Source organism: Eulemur rufifrons, chromosome 7, assembly GCF_041146395.1.
Source record: "Eulemur rufifrons isolate Redbay chromosome 7, OSU_ERuf_1, whole genome shotgun sequence".
NCBI classification, from domain to species: Eukaryota; Metazoa; Chordata; class Mammalia; order Primates; family Lemuridae; genus Eulemur; species Eulemur rufifrons.
This window is the reverse complement of record NC_090989.1, coordinates 173,594,061-173,614,248: the sequence shown is the minus strand read 5'-3', so window position 1 is coordinate 173,614,248 and position 20,188 is coordinate 173,594,061. Positions and strand designations below refer to the sequence as shown.

The window sequence follows — 20,188 nt, the reverse complement described above, 5'->3', positions numbered from 1 at the left end:
TTAAAGCGCTCCATTGCATGGCCCCAATTTACTAATTCAGTCTTATCTCCCACAAATCCTTTGTATTCCTCTTGCTAAAACATCCTCATGCACACCCTTGAGCCTTTGCTCTCATTAACCCTTCCCTAGAACATCCCCCAAGAGACTTCCCTCCTGCTCTCCATTAATGCAAGTCCCGCCCAATCTTCAAAGCCCAGGTCAGGGCCCGTCTCCTCCACAAAAACCTTTCAATAACTCCAACTCATGCCCTTTCCTTCTTCTAAGTTCCTAGAGCCCTAAATTATCCATTCTAGTCACTAGGTGCCTAGAATTTGAGATTTTTGGAATAACAGAAGTAGCATGAACCTAGAAGTTAGGAAATCAAGCTTTGGTGCCTTTTCTTTCTTCTTGATCTGAGTGAATGATTGGCACCTGCCTTCTTTCTCCCTTGGTGTAATCACAGGTGGTACTTAACAAGCCGAACAGCCTGGGGAAAATGGATCTAATGGAGACAAATGTAAAATAATATATTTTTTTGGAAGCAAGCCATAGGAAAGAAATACGGTGTCTCTATTTTTTGAAGATAATTTTGTGTATACAGAGGTATCCAAATTTCAATATAGTTTTCAATCAAACAACTCAGAATAGCTGACAGCTTTGTTTTCTTCTCCTTTAATACTTCTATAAAACATCCTTGCATACAAAGCAGGATAGTTAAGAAAGGGCTACAATACATAAAACTTTAAGTGTCTAGCATACTCTAAGAGGCTAAACTCTAATAGGACAAAGCATTCTAAGCATAATCAGAAGCTTAACGTAAATTTGCTGAAGTTCTGGAAATCCCTTCTGCATTTGCTTGTATAGCCACAATATTAATGAAGTCCGAAATTTCAAAAAGTCTTGAAAGAGGATTTTAATCCTAGATGCACAAAAAAAAGAAGACCCAATTTCATAGTTTACTGCCTCAATACACAGGTTTTGTCAAGAGATGTGAAGCAGTTCATATTGTGCTTTTTCTATCCACCATTCCCACCCTAAAGATCTCAGAGGAAGATTTTAACTTGTTTTTAAAATGTCATGATAATTTACAACATTTATATGTTTTTCTGCTATTATCCTTCCAGAATTGACCACTGGCCATTAGTAATTACAATGAGTAAGTATCTTTTTTATTCAAGTTGGCACTTTCTCTGAATCTATTGCATTGAGTCAGTAGGATTCACCTTGCAGAAAATGGAAGGGCCCAAACAGTATATGAAATCCATGTCAGGTTTAAAAAAAAAAAGATCCCACTGAAACTCAATTTTATTATCCTGGCTGCAAATTAATAAGGCATTAAAGTTTTATTAAACAGTATTTGAACATACAGCTAAGTATGTTTGCTGTATGGTAAGTACATCCTCACTGTTTATGGGGTCATCACCGAGTTTCTCAGATATTTAACACAGATGTGCATTAAATAAAGTCTCACAAAAAAAACCTTTGATAAATTTTATTCTTCATATTTGGGTAAGGGTACAGATTCTAGACCATGTCTGTGAAGTCATGGTGATATCACTGTGCTAAAAATGAAGGCTGTACTTCGGCTGAGAAATTAAGCAAGAAAAATCAGAAGGAGCATATGCTGTTGCTTCTTATTCTAGGACATACGGAGTTCCTCAGCAAGTACATTGCAATTGTCTTCACAATTCAATGCTGGGGAAACCTAAATGTGTTCTACTTCATTTATGACATCACTCAATTGGCAGGCAAAACATTTTTTATGACCTAATCCTAAAAACATGAGAAATAAAGGGACGAAAGTAACAATAGATAAACTCATGCTATCTTAATTCTAATGTCTGCCTATAAAAGCATATGGTTGTAACAATTGCTACCTAAAATTTTTATGAACTGCAAAAGCCAGTGATCACTCCCATTTTCATTATCATTTTTAAAAGTCTTTTTGCTTGCTCATCTAAAGATGCTTTTCAGATTTCAAGAGAATCAGCCATTATTGTCCTCTTTGTGCCCCGAAGGAATTAATAAAATGCACATTCATTTCCTTCTTTCTAAATGTTCCAGTTAAAAATTAAACAATAAAAAAATGGGAAACATCATCTTGGACATTTTTTTTCATTATAACAAAAGATGTGCAATATAAATAGAACTCAAGTTTTGTTTTATTTTTTTTGTCTGGTTGTTTTATAACAAGTCTGTCAAGAATAATATAGGTTACGTAGCTGTAACCTTCTTAAGGAAAATGACATTTAAGTTTGCAACAAATACCTGCTGGTGAAAACACATTACTAGCATTTCAAAAATTTACAAAAATTTAACAAAATATTCTAAACAGCTATCTTTTTATGTGTAAACAAAGTATAAACAACTGGTTTATCCAGTTTCCACTGCACATCAAACAGGCGGCAAAGTGAGAAAGGTCGTCTTTGATTTTAAAAGAGTAATAATAAAAACTAAACTAATTTATACCCCACATATTACAATCCTAAGGGATATTTTTGGAGGGGGACACTGGAGGGGATTAGAAACAGGCTAACTCATGACATCACCTACTTTAACAACCTGTTCATTTACTCGTATTTTTTCCTACAAGATAACAGTATTGTTGCTGTAGAACCCATAATTCTTTTATTTTCTTTTATTCCCCTAAAGAAATACGTGTGATCCATTTCCCATTAGATTTCATAAACACACTTGAAACTTCAGACACAATAGGAGAGTGGTTTCCTTTCAGTTTCTGAGGCCTTCTCTCTGTAACATCAGAGATGTTAATACTTTGGCCTATACATACATGCTGCCATAGATAGTTGGGTGGTACGTGCACCTCCTATTTAAAAAATACAAGCAGAAAGTAGATCTGGACAAGGGCAAACTGCAACTCAATTTCTGCTGCAACCCTATCACCAGGTAAGCTAGGTTTATTCCTTCACTTTGCTGATATAGTCAGTGAATTTGCTGATGTTTTCTTCCTGCTGTTCTAGGGCATCCAGGACAATGCCCATTGGTGTCCTCTTCAATCCTATTCCTTCCATTTTATTCTCCAGCTTGTTCTTGAGGTTCCGGAGTCTCAACGAGGCATGGATAAACATCACTACAGAGAAGGGACACACGGTTAGCACCAAAACCACAATTCCCTTTTGCCACATTAATATTATACTGCCTCTCTTCACTTTTAGTAAACTGCCTCAGTTAGCTATAGTCCAATCTGCTTCTCTAATGGATCCATGTCTTCAAATGGATCCTTGGGCTTTTATATCAAGCTCTTTGTCAAGTCATACGTAGTTTTCTTCGTATGTGAAGGAAATGTCGTATTCAGCAGGAAGGACCATAATCTGGCAGCCATACTCCTTCCTTCACGTACTGACATCATCACCTTGCAGATGCTACTTAAATGCCATGAATTCAAAGTGAATCAATGTGATTCCAACCTACCTAGAAATTATCTAAGGTTTTCCAGAAGGAACTTTTGCTCAGGTCAGAGATTGTATTTTGTTCCCTCCAGAGAAAGAACAAATACATACGTAGGAGGCATGTGGGTGAAATCCACTTTTAAAATGCCTCCTAGAGTAACCCCATGTGATCTACACCAGTGGTCTTCCAACTTCCATGTACATCCAAATCAGCTGGAAAACCTGTTAAATAGGCAAATTCCTGGTCTCCACTGCCCAGAATTCAGACTGTGAAGACTAATTCCCACTGGACAATTGCTCCTATATTTTTTTTATGAAGTAAGAAAAAGAAAACTCAGTTTCACTTACACAGCAAAGGAAAAGTGATGCCAAACACAAAGACCATGACTCCGCCAAACATGGATATAAGGAAATAGCTAGCCAACATAACCACCATGACGAACGCCGTGGGGTATCGCTTCTTCATCTGGCGGAGGATATCTTTATTGTGGGCTGCCCACACGAACCCTGTGAATACCAGCACCACCACAATTCCTCCAAGGATCATGTTGAAGGGGCTCAGAAACCTAAAACATGGGGAAAAAGGGGAGACCAGCTCAGCGATAGGAATAGCAAAAGGAAAAAGAAGGGGAAAAAATGAAAGAGGAATAAAAACAACTATTATGTACTTACCAAGCACTTCATCTACATTGTCTTATTTAATCTTCATAACCTTATGAAGGATGTACTGCTAATTCATTTTTCAAATGAAGACACTTAGGCACAGGGGTTAGAAAATGGTGGAGCTAAAAATCACACCGAGGCAGTCTGACTTCCACCACACTAGTCAGTCCGTCTCATTAGGAGCCCACCATTTTGAAGACTAAAACTGCTTTTGGAGGGGTGGTGCTCAGCTTCCATACATCCTGGGCTCTAGTACACAGCAGGTTGTATTTTCTTAGCTCTAAGGACTTATTTACATCCTCATAAAAGCTACCATGATAGATGAATGTAGGAGTAGAGGCTACACCATGGCCTCCAGGGGCCAGATTCAGTCTGCAGTTGCATTTTTGTTTGGCCTGGACAGTGTTTTTTTTTTTTTTTTTTTTTTTTGAGACAGAGTCTCACTCTGTTGCCCAGGCTAGAGTGAGTGCCGTGGCGTCAGCCTAGCTCACAGCAACCTCAAACTCCTGAGCTCAAGCAATCCTCCTGCCTCAGCCTCCCGAGTAGCTGGGACTACAGGCATGCGCCACCATGCCCGGCTAATTTTTTCTATATATATTTTTAGCTGTCCATATAATTTCTTTCTATTTTTAGTAGAGGTGGGGTCTCGCTCTTGCTCAGGCTGGTCTCGAACTCCTGAGCTCAAACGATCCGCCCACCTCGGCCTCCCAGAGTGCTAGGATTACAGGCGTGAGCCACCGCGCCCGGCCAGGACAGTGTTTTTAAAAACTTTTTCTTGGCCGGGCGTGGTGGCTCACGCCTGTAATCCTAGCACTCTGGGAGGCCGAGGTGGGCGGATCGTTTGAGCTCAGGAGTTCGAGACCAGCCTGAGCAAGAGCGAGACCCCATCTCTACTAAAAATAGAAAGAAATTATATGGACAGCTAAAAATATATATATATATAGAAAAAATTAGCCGGGCATGGTGGTGCATGCCTGTAGTCCCAGCTACTCGAGAGGCTGAGACAGGAGGATCGCTTGAGCCCAGGAGTTTGAGGTTGCTGTGAGCTAGGCTGACGCCACGGCACTCACTCTAGCCTGGGCAACAGAGTGAGACTCTGTCTCAAAAAAAAAAAAAACAAACAAAAAAAAACTTTTTCTTGAATCCCCAAGTGCCAAAAAAAAAAAAAAAAAAAAGATAAAACTTGGGATATCTTGCTTTTCCTGGAAGAAGAAAATCTGATAGGCCAGGCTCCGTGGCTCACGGCTGTAGTCCTAGCACTCCGAGAGGCCGAGGTAGGAGGATGGCTTGAGCTCAGGAGTTCAAGACCAGCCTGAGCAAAGAGCAAGACCCCGTTTCTACTAAAAATAGAAAAATTAGCCGGGCATAGTGGTGTGTGCCTGTAGTCCCAGCTACTCAGGAGACTGAGGCAGGAGAATAGCTTGAGCCCAGGAATTTGAGGTTGCTGTGAGTGAGGCTGATGCCATGGCACTCTAGCCCAGGTGGCAGAGCAAGACTTTGTCTCAAAAAAAAAAGAAAAAGAAAATCTGACAGTGGTAGGCCCACTTTCCCACCTGTCAACAGCTGCTGGAGTGCCTTGTCTCACACACAAAACAAATACTCTCCATTTGGCCTCAGTCCCCACCACTCACTACTTCATCCCTGATACAGAGGCCCCAAGTGAGTGGCCATTAATCATTGCTTTTCTGATAGCTGGCCTGAATTGCCCTCTTACATAATCCACCTGCCCCATGGAGGCATCTAAGTTTATGACTCCGGGCATAGAGAGCCCATTAAAAATCTTTTAAAAGGCCCAAAGTATCATTATGAGATGGGTTATCAACTGAGATTCCCAAGCACATAGCTCCAGATTCAGTCTTATGAGCCAAAAGTCTTTATTATGTGATGGCAATTACACTACTATTGCTAATGGGAGAAACACATTATGAAGAAGAAATTTAGACCAAGTATTTCATAAATGAGAATGACTGGGCATTACAGTCCTCCACCCCAGCCCACTGTGTATACAAACCCCTTAACAAGACATTTGTGGTGGGTGAGTACAATGAATTATTAACTTTTTATCCTAGAGACTAATGAGGATTTTACTTGGGAAGGACAAAGAGGGTCAGTGTGTTTTCATCATGCTCTGAATATTACCATGATTGACTTTAAAATGAGGGATGGGGAAGACGGGATAAGGGAATGTGATGCCAAGAGCTTACTTTCTCTGAAATGGAACAGATGAAGGATTCATACTAATATTTAAATGCATGTTCAGGATAACCATGATCCTTTCTCAAAAATCCCTTTAAATTTTAGCTCTGATTCTGTCTCCTGAAACACAAAAGCTATTTTGAATAGTTTTAAATGGAGTGAAAGTTTTTCACATCTTACTGTGTGTAATCAAGGGATATAATCAACATCAAACTGCTTTGAAAAAGTTAAAAATTTCTATTAAAATGTATAAAATTAAACAGTGGTAAAAGTAGTAGTACGTAATTTAAAACTAAACTCTACAGTAAGTAATAAATTGCTTATTTCATTCAAAACCCTTGCGAATACATCTTTCAAGCCAATAAATCCCCTCCTCAGAATATGGTCTAAGGAAATAAAGATGCAAAGATTGAGTTGTAACAGTATTCATATTAGTGCTATTTATGATTACAAACTTTTAGAAACAATCTATATGGCCGAAAAAAAAAATCAGTAGATTTGGTGTGTACAGTTATTTTGAAAAAGTTGAAGTACATTTAATAATAAGGGAAGACAATAATATATCGAGTGGGTAAAAGCAACTATAATACATTAATACATTCTTTGTTAGGTGAGTTTACCATATGTTAGCTCAGAAGTGGAAATTTCTATAATTAGTATATTATTTTGTAATCAGAAATAAAATGAACATATGAGAAAAGGAAATATAAAAATATAAAAGCAGCTGCTCTCCAGCCCACAATCCAGGTTTGGCACGGGCCAACTACAAGAGTCTGTCTCTACTTGTTCTATCGCTCCAGTAACATCAATGGAACTTCAGTTCGGGAACCACAGCACAGCTGGCCCTTCTCCAACCCAAACCTTGGTTGGCTGCTCATCCCCCAGCTCCTCCTGCATCCAGTCTGCACCCCGTCAAGGTTCCCCAGCACCCAACACCCGCACTACCTGCTCACCCTCCCTCCTACTTCTGGATTATCTGGGTCTACTTGGCCACTCTGCACTTTCCTTTCTTTATTTTATCTGGGTTATGCTCTGTCTCCTGATATAACCCCAGAATTGGTCTGGGAAAGACAAAAATTTCCATATAGGCCTGGGGAAGGGAAGAATGGGACAGGGCAAAAAACCAAATCCTCTTTAGCAGGTGACAGGGAGACTGAATGAAGGAGCCCAGAAACTCTCACAGATTAATAAATGTCATTCCTAGTCCCAAAAAAGATTCTGAGAGAAATTATATCAAAAGACTATACTAGTTATACCAGGTAGTAGGATCAGGGGAGTTTATTTCCATCTGCTTATTTCCATTTTCATATTTTTTTCAATGGCCATGTATTACTTGAATAATAAAAAACCATGGGATTTAAAAAATGAACAAATGAAACTGGGGAAAGGTGCGTGAAAGAAACAAACCCTTTTACAAAGTCTTAAATTTGACCTATAACCTACCCAAATGTTTACGCTATAAAGAAAAGCAAAGATCAAAATAAACACAAAGAACTAGAATGGAGGGTTAAAATTTAAGGAAACTTCTTTGCATAAACTGCAAATAGGAGATTGTTGGTTGGCAGCAAAGCGTCAAAAGGTTACTCAGTTCTTTCTAGAATATTTATTAAAATAATAATTCATAAAGTGAACCATATAATGAAATTCATGCCACCCTTTTCTATTTTCCTTTGGATGAGTAAAATAGACATTTAGGTTGAATGTCTAAATAAAGCCCAGGACAGAGAACAATGAAACATCCAGGCCGGACTCAAGCAATTCCAGATTTGCTTTTCACCTGTTCCTGCTGCTCATGTTCAAGGGAAAAGAAGAGAGCAAGGAGTCCTATAGAACTGGTTTTAGCTTACAGCCAGCCTAGCCACAATCTATAATTAGAAAGTAACCAAGTTTCCAAGCTGGAAAAAACTAACAAAGTTACTTGGAGCAGAAATTATTTTCTTTCACATTCTGATTATATGCAATCGCATTCTGAAAAATGGTAAAATGTGCACCACTCCAATGCCCACCTGCACTTGGAGTAGAGTAACACACACACACACACACACACACAAAAGATTCATTTCATTTTTCAGTGAGTGCAGGAATTTGAGAGCCAGTTCTGGTCTGAGATGCTTTTAGGCAACAGTTGGGCTGTTAGTCACAACAGTCACATCAAACCCCAAGAACCTTTAGGACAAAACTTTCTATAAATATGCCGCCCATATTTCATGTGGACAACTAACTGCCCCTGGGCTCTGCTGGGTGGAGTTTCATTTACCGATAGTCCTTGAATAAGAAAGAGGGAGGAGGAGAGGAAGGAAGGGAGAAGAAAATAAAGGGAAGGAGAGGAGAGAAAGAGAAAGAGAAACAGAACATGTGATTTCCTGTCACATATATAGAGGTAGATATAGGGTCAAGTTTTGCACCTCAAAAACATTAAATATGTTTTTCTATTCTGAGATAATTACATATATTACTCTATTTCAATAAATAATAATTTCCTGTAATAGTTAAAAATGTTAGTGCAATCATTTATAGTTGTAAAAAGGTTTAGAGTCCCATCCCAGAATTTTTGCAATGGTCTTCAAAGATGAATTGGTCTGATCCCATTATGCAGATGAAGAAACTGAGGCCCAGAGAAGTGAAGAAATATATTCAAAGGAATCCAGGGGAGAAATGAGAAAGAAGGATGCCCGTTGTGACAATACGTAATATATAACCCATTCTGTGCTGTTAACCGGCTTCAGGGATTTCCCCGCACCATTCTGGTAACCCTATTCTTGCAGTTAGGGTAAGCAACTAAGGATCACCCTGGGAAACACCTCAGCACTCTCACTTCTCTCTGAAGGAAGGTGGCTATTAGTGGGTGTGGACACGTGTTCTAAACTTGCCAACATGATTCAGCTAGCTGTAGCTATAGTTTTACCGCAAGTTGTGAAAGGGGAAAAAAATCTTGGCCAATCACAGAATTTTAGAGGTAGCCCATCTTGATAGCCCATCTCATTTTACATATAAACGAGCGAAGGAATCATAATAAATGTGTCCAAGGCCCCCAGTTGCAGAGTTGGCAATAAAAGTTGACCACACAAGAAATCTTCAGATCACCTCCAGGGCACATTTGGTAACTTCTGCCATGCTGCAATGCCAATGAGAACCAAACGGGCAGCAAAATATTTCCTGAGCCATGGAGGCAGTTTTGCACTGAGTTCCAATTTTCTAACCGAAAAAGCTATTTTTGAAGTGTGGTTCCTGAGAAAGGCTGACTCACTGAGAAACTGGGAACCATTTACTCACAGTGGACTTAGCAAAATTGGTGATGTTCTTCTGTGGTCCTCAGCCCAGCCAGAGGGATCACTGCAAATATGAATCCACCCATCCATTTTCCTGTTTCTCATTGCTCTTAGAATAAAAACAGAATTCTTTACACATTCTACAAGGCCTCACAGGGCCTGGCCCCTGCCTACCTCTGCAGTCAGGGCCACTGTATACAGTTGTGTGGTTTGCACCAGGGACAAGGGGTCCTGGAATCCAGGCCATACTCCACTTGCCAAGCCCAAAATTCGCCTGAGGCCACATCCACTAGGAGAGTAACGGGTGCTTTTAGCAATTAGCCTTTAGTATCATCCACTAGGGGAGTTAAGGGAGCCCTAAGGGCTAGCAGCAGCCCTGCCTGCCGACTTTCTCATACCATGTCCTGCTTCCGGGTTCCATCCACTTGGGGCCCTATCTATCCCCAGAACTCACCCTGCCTCCTGGCCATGTCCAGGCCGGTGCACAAGCTGTCCTCTCTGCCCGATGCACAAGCTGTCCTCTCTGCCCGATGCACTCCACCCTCTTTCAAGTTTCAGCTCAGCCAGCCTTTCCTGGCTCTCTCTGACCGGGTCAGAGCACCATACACCTCTTTATAGCACGTATCACCATGACAGTCTCACATTTATTTAAATGGAGATTGGAAGAATGTTTCCGGCCCCTACTAGAGATCAGGCTCCATAAGGGCGAGGAAACATTTTATCCCCAGCACCTAGCACGGTGCCTGGCACAGAGTAGGTATTCGATAAATATGTATTAAATGAAAGAAAAAAGGTAAGTTAGAATTTAGCACATTTTTGTATTATTTAAATACACTCAGCAACTTTCTATGGTCATGAGTTAAGTGACATGACATTTACCATGAACAAAACACTGGTATTCTCACCATACACTAAATATTACTAGGAGTGTAGTCCCAAGTAGTCCTTTTTCCTTCACAGAACTGTGATAAAAGGGACAAATGAAAAAGCAAAAATGGGAAAAATCATCTAAACTTCTATACAAACATAAGGGACAATTATTACGAATGACCGGATGAAGCAAAAGGGCATGTTGGCTTGCTGGAAGGAGAAACTAGCCAGCGTCTCATCAAACTAAACACTCCAAATGATCCACTGTCTTTGTAGCAGTTAGCATGTTAAAAGTATTCAGAGTAAGACGTACTTTGTGGACCTCCATGTTTTCTTTTGCATTTATCAATTGCTTATTTTATTTTTAATAAGCAACAGGTTGGACTTAAGTTAGAAACCATATATCTGACACTACCCACAGTGCTGGAGCTTCAAGTAATAGTCCGCATACAAAGCTCTGATCAGACTGCAACAAATCCTTTTTTAACTTTTTATTATGGAAAATTTCTAATATATACAAAGGTAAAGAGAAGAGTATAAGAAACCCTCATGTATCCTCATCACTGCCTTCAATAATTAGCAACCCATGGTTACTCTTACAACCAATAGTTTTGTTTTGGAACTAAAGTGGTAAGACTTTTTACAAACTGTTCTTCCTGAATGCTTTTAGTAGATTAAATTAAAAAAAGAAAAAAAGCTACTAAGAATTGTCACATGGCAAGTTCTTACAGTGCTGTGGCAACCCTCAGACAGGATTGGACAAATGCTAATGAGCTTAGTGATACACAGACTCCCTACCCACAAAAGTTTCTGGTCTATTTACCTCTCACTACCACCCAATTTCTGCATTCTTTTTTCTTCCTCTCAGACAAGGAGAAGCTACACCGATGGGATATGAAGCAGATTAGTAGAAACAGGGCTTCCGCCTTCCAGGTGTCTCCATTAGCAAATGCTTAATGGAGGGAAGGCCAGGAAATCCTATCTATTTATGGCAAATGATTGCAGAATGGGAGTCAGGTTTTGTCTAAGACCATAGGCCTTGAAAGCATTATCTCAAACAGGAAGCCAAACTCACTGACAGAGACAGAGGAGGGTGTTAAGGGTAAGTTTTCTGAAGCTGAGTGATAAAAGACAGAATTCATTTGTCCAAAAGGAAAATTTTAAAAAATTGTCCAATATTGTTACTCAATTAGGCATTAAGTCAGTAGGTCAAGAACTGGATCTTGATCTTTTAGAATCAGATTTCCTGTACAGGGCTCTCTGCCCCTAAGTTAATTGAGAGCTTTTCCCTTCTAAGAGGAGGGGCCGAGAATCTAAAATACACTCATTTATTTGCACACTCACCTAGAATCATTGCAAATCCTTACCTCAGGAAAGGAAACAAAAACCACAAATCAAAAGCTACAATATCAGGGAACATTGAAAAAAAAAAAAAAAAAGTGGGCATGGGGAGAAGTCAAGAACAAGATTACATAAATAGTGTCAAAGGTGATTTAATGAAAGACAATTCTCATTAGATGAAGAATCTTCAGATTAAAATTTTATTGTGTGTTGATAGACCTCTTAAAGTTCTGTACTCAGAAGAAACACATAACCCATCAGAGGAATACAGATGCCAGCCTCCTGTGCAGATAAAGTGGTATGGGAGAGAAGGAAGAGGTTAATTCTGGAAGGATTTGGGAAGGCTGGGTGGAGCTGCACTCCTGATTGTGTTCTTAGGGCCAGACAGTATCTGACACATGGCAGGTACTCAGTATTTGTTCAACTGAGTAGAAGGCATCTGAGCTGCAAGTGAGGATAAGTAAACTTTAGTAACCCTTTCTCCTACCCACATACTCAATATCTCCCCTATTCCCAACACCTGAGAGTTTTGGAATTTGAAATCATAATGTACAGAGTAGATCAGGTAAGTCAAGTGGAAAAGGATGTGTGTTAATGTAGGCATGCATTTCTGTAAGCTGACTATACTTGTATAAAAATTATCATGTGTTCAGTGTACATCTTGCTGCCCCTCTAGAATATAAATTTGATGAAGGCAGGAATCATAGGTATCTTATTCTCCACTGTATCTCCTAGCACAGTATCTGAGAAGTTGGTTAAGTGCTTCATACTTTTTGTTGAGTGAATGAATGAAGCAACATAAATAACAGTAATATTGTAGAACAGGTGTTGAAGCTGAGTAATCTCAAAAACATTTCCACTAGCTTTAGCATAAACAGACTGCAATTCATTCTATCTGTGACTGTTTTAATATATTCCCATCCAGAGCATCCCAGGGCTGTTGTATCCTTTTTCTCTCCACCAACTAGAAACTTGCTTCTTCATCCTTGCAGTATTTAAAGGTGCAAACAATATAAACATTTCATAATACCAGATGCTGGTAGCCATAGGCCTAGAACATATTATGGAACTACACTCATTTTGAAAAGATTACAATAATGTTCTTTTCAAACTTAGAATTACCAGCCTTCCAAAAATGCATTACCATCTCTAGCAAGTAAAAGCATAAAGTGGTAGCCATAGATTCCACCGTCCTGACACCCCCACAGGCCAAATTATTAGGCTGCGTTGTGAAGAGTTACTTTAGCCAAGAAAACATAGGTTCATTCATTCAGCAGCTACATTGTTCTGTCTAAGAGGAGAGGCATAAATATGTACACATGAACATAAATGCGCCTTTCTGCCTGGAGAAGTAGCTGAGGCATTGATAGGTTGTAAATTCTGTATGTGGTTGGTGATTCTGAAGCCACACAGAAAATATGCTATAATGGCAGGAAGGAATTTTGAGAATAAGTCAGGCATAATAATACAAATGTTGTAAGAGTCAGGTATTCAGTTGAATTTGGTTAACAAGGTCTTTAAAAAATTTGCAATATAATTTAATGGAAAAATTATTTTACTTCCTATCAAATCAAGCTACTATTAGCAGCTTTGGTTCCAATTAGCCATATGACCTGAAGTCTTTTTATTTCCAAAAGTTAGGGAGTTCAACAGGATCAATGGTTCAACTTCACCCTGAGGGTATGTATCGCAATCGCTTGGAGAGTCAGAGAAAAAAACAAAGGCTATCTGGACCCAACCAACAGCTATACATTTAGAATCTCTGAAGGTGACACCTGGGCATATAGGTATATTTATTTAAATTTTGTCAGTGTTTCTTTTGAGCCAGACCAGCCCAGCACCTCTCAGATTTTCATGTGCTTGTGAATCATCTGAGACTCTTGTTAAAATGTAGATTCTAACCCAGTAGGTCTGAAAAGGCCTGTGATTTTTCATTTCTGACAAGCTCTCAGGTGAAAGATGGTGCTGTTCATGGCCCAGCATGAACAGATTTCTCCAGCTCAAATCTTTTGGCATTCTATTAAGTGCACAGAAATTCTCATCTACACCTAGAATGTATCACATGCTTAGTACTTATATTACAAGTGCAATTAGGTGTTGCCTTTGCTTTTCACTTTGAAAACCAAGGCATAGACTTTTATTGCTGTGTGTGATGTGAAAAGAATATCTTAATGCCCATGTGTCTCATGTCAAGGACAGAGAAGGTAAGTCATGGCCGCTTCAATCTTAGATATTTTTCCTTCTTGATTTAAATTTTAAAGGACCCAAAGCCATTTCCACCAAAACGCATATTCCCTAGTTCATGCTATTCCTTTTAAGTCATTCAAGCTCTTCTAAAGTCATACCTGAATCTCAAAAAGAAACTCAAGCCTTCAGGGGGAGCAAAGTTCTATAAGAAATACCAGTTGCAGCCAGGCATGGTGGCTCACGCCTGTAATCCTAGCATTCTGGGAGGCTGAGGCGGGAGGATCGCAGGAGCTCAGGAGTTTGAGACCAGCCTGAGCAAGAGTGAGACCCCGACTCTACTAAAAATAGAACGAAATTTAGCTGGACAACTAAAAATATATATAGAAAAAAATTAGCCGGGCATGGTGGCACATGCCTGTAGTCCCAGCTACTCGGGAGGCTGAGGCAGGAGGATTGCTTGAGCCCAGGAGTTTGAGGTTGTTGTGAGCTAGGCTGACGCCACAGCACTCTAGCCTGGGCAACAGAGTGAGACTCTGTCTCAATAAAATAAAAAAAAAAAAAAAGAAATACCAGTTGCAATTATGATAATACCACTAAAGTGTATCCATCATCTAATACTTCTAAGAGAATATACAAGTTGTAAGGATTTTAAATATGACTGTTACCTAGGATTTAATGTAACAATAACAGCAGCTAATGTTTGAGTGTTATCATTTGCTAGGCCTTCATGTACTTCATATCAGTCAAGTCCCTTCATTCCTGTTTTATAGCTGTCGAACTCCAGAGCAAGTGAACTTTTGAGCAGAAAGCTACTAAATGCAAATGCTAGAATTCTATCAGAAACTAAAAAAGACTGAGTCTGTGGAACCAGTAGAGTCCTCTAGGCAGACTAATAAAAGGATGATAGCATAACAAATTTAATAAGTTGAGGATAATGATCAAAGCTGTGTAAAGTTTCAATTCCACTCCATTCTTATGTTGGAAAGGTCAGGAGAAAAGAGCTAAAGTCAACCTGCTTTGCTACATAATTGTCAAGAACTCTGTTTTCCCAACTTGTTATGAAGCAACTTGCATTTAGTGAATGGCAATATTGAAGAGTCATCATGATTTTCTTGGTGGTAGAGCAGTGGTTCCCTACTGTTGCAATGTCTGGAGACACTGCACGACATTGATCATGACTGGGAAGAAGTACTACTGGCATCTAGTGGGTAGAGGGCAAGGATGGTGGCTAAACACCCTACACTACACAGGACAGCACCCACTGCAAAGAATTATACAGTCCAAAATGTCAATAGCACTGAGGTTGAGAAACCTCGCAGTAGAGTATTTCACCAAGATTTTACAAGGACAACATGAATTTGTGAAGGGTCGGAATTATAACCTTTTTAAGTTAAATATTTACACTAGTATAGTAATCCTAATCAACGTGTAGCATAGTGCCTTCAGCAATGACCCAGCTAGAATCATTTTAAAAGCGTGTGTATTTGTAGCTATATGCTGGCTTGCTGCTATAAGCTTCAAAATAATTTGTTCTGTTCAGTAGGTTAAAAGTTGCTCTGTGGTTGTGCTGAAACCTGACCTTCACTTATTGACTCTTTGCACTCACCAACTAAGTATCTGCTGTAGAGCAGGCCTCTGGGATACAAAGAATAAAAATTACAATAACAATAGAAACAAGAAAAGGAAAAAATAATCACAAATAAAACCTACAGTCTCTGGCCTCAAGGAGTCTTCAGTCCAGAATGGAGACAAGTCAGTGATTCAAAAGCCCATGGGGTAACAGGAAAGATCTGGGCACAGGTGTGGGACCCAATTAACACAAGGGAGTGAGGGACAAAGGGAGAATGTTCCCTCAAGGAGGTGGTACCAAGCTGAGTCTTACAGGAGAAGCAAGACTGGGTGAAGAATTAGCACCACGCACATAAAAATGGTGTCTGTGTTTCTCAGTAATCTTTTTAATAACACCAACAACGATTAAAATAATAAGCAACTCTTACAAAGCAAAAACTAGGAGGCTGGCAGTGTGCTAACAGCCTTGCCTATATGAACTCGGTTAATCTTCACAGAAGCCCTGTGACCATGACGTAGGTACTATAATTAGTCCCATATTACAGAAGAGGAAGCTGAGGTACAGGGTGGTTCAAGTGACTTGCCCAAGGTCACACAGCTAGTGACTGGCAGTTGGGATTGAAACTCATTTAATCTGGCTCTAGTGGCTAGATTCTTAACCAATACCGCATACAACTTGAAGAGCCAGAAGACATGAAAACTATCTTTAAGAAGGGCTATTAGCTAAGAGATTTAGCCAGAATTAATGTAAGAGGCATAGTGGATATACTGAGTAGAAGCTCAGTACATCTGAGAAGCATGGTAAACCATGCTTTTAGGATGAAGACCAAACTTCTAACCATGGATTACCAAGCTCTGTCTATTTAGGACCTCTAACACAGATTTATCGCTATCCCAAAACCTCTTAATCTCCAACTTGGTATAGGCAGTCCTTTCCAGTATTTCTGGATCTAAATTATGTCTGCTATGGTCTTCCCTTTCCCTTCCTGCAATCTTGAAGAGCGAGACCTCTCTATCCTCACCCAAGCCAGCTTTCAACAAGGAGAGCTGAGGCTAGAGCCCTCCAACAATGCCCTTTAGTTGCTTCCTTATCAGCAGCGGGTGGAACCATTGAAGAACACTCTTTAAACACAGTCCCTTCCCCAGGTAACATCCAGGCCGCATTTTCACGTACACTTTACCAAGATAAGTGAGAAACTACCATAAGCCAGGAAGGGATCTAGATAAACAGCCTCCAGCACTACTTTGAACCACCCATCTACTAGCACCACCAACAGGGGATAGTTCTGTTTAGAATGAAAAATGTTCCAGAATCAACTAAGCTCCCTGACCCTGAAGAGATCTGGTTTCTAACTCATGACTCACAGTACAAAGACATAGTAGTTAAGAGCACAAGACTAGGTTTGAGACTTTGAACAAGTCATTAACCTCTCTGAGCCTCAGGTTTAACACATTGACTGCCACACTAGAAAAAAAATACTCAATGAATGCTATTTTTATTATCATTAAATTATAAAGAAAGAAAAGACAGTAATTTGTAGAGAAAACTACAGACTGTGTTTGCAGATACATTGAACACAGCTGAAGGTTATACACCAAGCTTTCACTGGAGTATGAAGGAAATTTCACATTTTGTACACATGTAATTTTCAAAACAACTTTTACCACTGGCCTATATCTTTTGTATTAATAAGTTTTTAAAAATAAGAATCATTTTTTTAAAAACTTCATGGCTACTTTTCGCTTTTTCCTTTAAAAATTTCACTACCAACATCTGTTTGAAAAGAGAATGAGAAAGGCTAACACCCCTAAACTACCTGAGTTAGTGGTGTAAGATACCATATTGAGGGAACTATATTTAGTCAAGGGGCTAGCCCTGAGACCTCACAGTGAAAAATGGATTCCATCAAGCCAGCAGGGCTTTCCAAACTTGTGTCTGGTCTGAGCAGTGTACCTCTTGGAAAAAAAAAATAACTTTTTCCTATATATTTGATTGGTCTACATCAAACCTTGCCCATATCTAAGTTTTTGTAGTTATATCAAGAAAACACCCCCTTAACTAGATCACCAGATAAGATGTCCTCCTGCTTCTGCTTCTTTGTAAAGAGAAAGAAAAGGGAAAAAAAAAAAAAAAAAGCAAAACAATGGATCCAAACCTATTTACTATTTATTTTGAAAAAAGAAGCCTCAAGCACAGAGCTAGGGGCAGGTTCGGAAGCAGCTGCCTCAGGCCTCTACTGGCCCTACCCTGACTAATGGTACATTGACCGCCACTCTAGTGCAGAATCCACTCAGAGCCAGTGCCCATTATATGCCAAGCCATTCCCAGAGTCTGCCATTCCTTAAGCAACGGGGAATGAGGGTCCGTGCTACTGTCTACAGTGACAGTCCTACACGTGGGCTTCCACTTCTGTGTGGGGGTGACTGCTGTGAACCACACCCAGAAATTGTGAACTCTCCCCTTCTCCTCTGTGCTGTGTATTTGCTCCTTTAGCTTCTCAACAACTGCCACGCGCCCCTGGGCCAGAATTCAAGTCTGATTCATCTTGGTGTGTGCCAAGCTTGGCATGGGGCCTGGCACAGAGAGGCTGCTCAATAAATAAGCCAACTAACAGCAAGGCAGCTTAAGAAACCACCCTATTCACCCTTTCCCACACCCTCCAAGTTTGAATTTCTCCTTTTTCTCCTCAGCCAGCCAGCTCTTTCCCTCTGTGTTTGTTCTGAAATAGGAATGTCACACACTTCTTTAAGGGCAAGTGAGTCCTTTATAAAGTCTGAGGGTGGCTTTTCCTGTAAAGATGTGTAGGAGACCATCAGCAAGATGGAGAATATTACCACCCATCCTGCAAAAGTGATACGAGCATTTCTTAAAGGGTGAACCACAAGGAAAGGAAGGTGGTTTCCAGGGAAGCAGGTGTGTGTGTGTGTGTGTGTGTGTGCGCGTGTGCAATCTTAATTAACACAGGATACTTTTTAAGTGTCAGGTATTGAAAAGGCCTTCAGATACACGGAAATCCTAGGCGAGGGAATGAAGATAGAGAAGGTGACTGCGCCTGGCAACTCCTGGAAGAAAGGGCCAGAGGGCCCTGTTCTCAGAGTCATGGCAGCCTTCACCTCACACTGGGAGATGCGCCACCAGGGGACACCCACCCTCTTGCTTCCAAGCTCAGTTTTCCTGTACAGTGTGGCACGCACTAGGCAGAGAAACCAACAAAGCGCCTGGCCACGTAGGTGCCCTTTTACAACACCACCCCGGATCCACACCCTGTCGCTTCTGCCAGCCCCGGGATAGGGTTACACCACTTTTCTCTTTCTTTTTCTTTTTTTCTAAAAGACGAGGGCTCTACAAATATCTCCCCAGCGAGAGCCTGATACGGGCACACAGCGGGTAAAAAAAGTCATTTTCCTTCCCCAAGGTTGGCAAAATTTCCCCCATCCCCCTGCCCTTAGGGCCCCCTCAGGTCCCAGCCCCTGGCGCAGACAGAGAAAGGGGACCGACCCCAGATCACTGCGGCCTCGCCCTGCGAGCAAGTTTCCACCGGCTTGGCCGCTTGCTGAATTGCCAGGGCCGGCGCTGAACGTGGACAGAGGGCTTCTCCACATCCCGGGATCCTGCGCCTCGAGCCCCCTGCGCGCGGGCCCCGGATCGGTGCCCCGGGTGGGGGTCCCCACTTACCCCACGACGGAAATCATCATGGCAGCCACCACCAGGTAGTTGGTCTGGTAATAGAGCAGGTTGCTCACCACGCGGTTGTTCCATTTGGAAATGTCCCTGAAGTCTGGCCGGGCGAAGCGGTCAGAGCCCGGGAAGAAATCGTCCCAGGCGCGGAGTGGGGCGATATTCACGTCCATGTTCTCCGCTCGGCGTTCTTCGCCTCCGGAATTCCGCGGCGGCGGCGGCGGCAACCGATCAGCTGAGCCGGGTTAAAGAGCTGACAGCGGCTCCGTCTCGATCGGCTTTGCGGTTGGCAGGCAGCAGAGCAACGGAAATTGAGAGCGGGCGGGCGTGTTTGCTCTTCTTCTTGATTGGCTCCAAGTGGTTACAGGAAAACAGGGGCCCCGCGACAGAGCAAGGGACCGAGTGCAGAATAGAGATGAAATGACCGAAAGCAACCAGCGGAAATCCCCTGTCTGAAGCGAGGTGGTAATGCCTTCCTGACAGTCCAAATACCAACTGCCCTCTTTGAAATACCTTTTTGGAGTGTTTAACCTAGTGTTCTCTCTCTGCTTTAAAAGAAAAATTTTGGCAGCTGTTCAGATGCCAATCTAAGTGAAATGGAACGGAAGACGACTCTAGTGTAACTGGAAGAGGAGCTGGTTTTGAAAACTAAGTATTACTAACCTTTACACATCTGAATGCAATTCTCATGTTTTCTTTGCTTCACCATGAGTCACTCTGTGTGAAATGAGATTGGCAAAAATGGCAAAAAAAGGCCACGCAGAACAGAAGGGCTGGTTTGTTTTTTCAATTTTCTTCTTTGTTCTCCATCTCTATTCTCTTGGGGCAAAACTGTTGAGCTGCTGTGCCATTCTGATAAAGCGATAAAGTAGGCCCTCAGCACTGCAGCCCTGAGCTGGGCATGTTCTTTACATTTTAAAGCAAACAATTGTCTGCAGTGAACTAATTGTTCTGCACCTCGTATTTTTGAGCAGAAACATGGATTCCACTCCCAAAGAGTTCTCTTAGTTTTATTCCAATGTTTG

General features: G+C 41.0%; 1 protein-coding gene across 1 annotated transcript; it reads right to left on the bottom strand.

The window, feature by feature from the left end:
- Positions 1-1,157: 1,157 nt before the first annotated feature.
- ARL6IP5 (ARF like GTPase 6 interacting protein 5) lies at positions 1,158-19,408 on the bottom strand. Its single transcript, XM_069473791.1, has 3 exons — positions 19,161-19,408; positions 3,738-3,955; positions 1,158-3,070 (listed from the first exon to the last, which is right to left on the bottom strand). Exons 1-3 carry the CDS (start codon positions 19,334-19,336, stop codon positions 2,898-2,900), a joined length of 567 nt encoding a protein of 188 aa, XP_069329892.1. The 5' UTR covers positions 19,337-19,408; the 3' UTR covers positions 1,158-2,897.
- Positions 19,409-20,188: the final 780 nt, after the last annotated feature.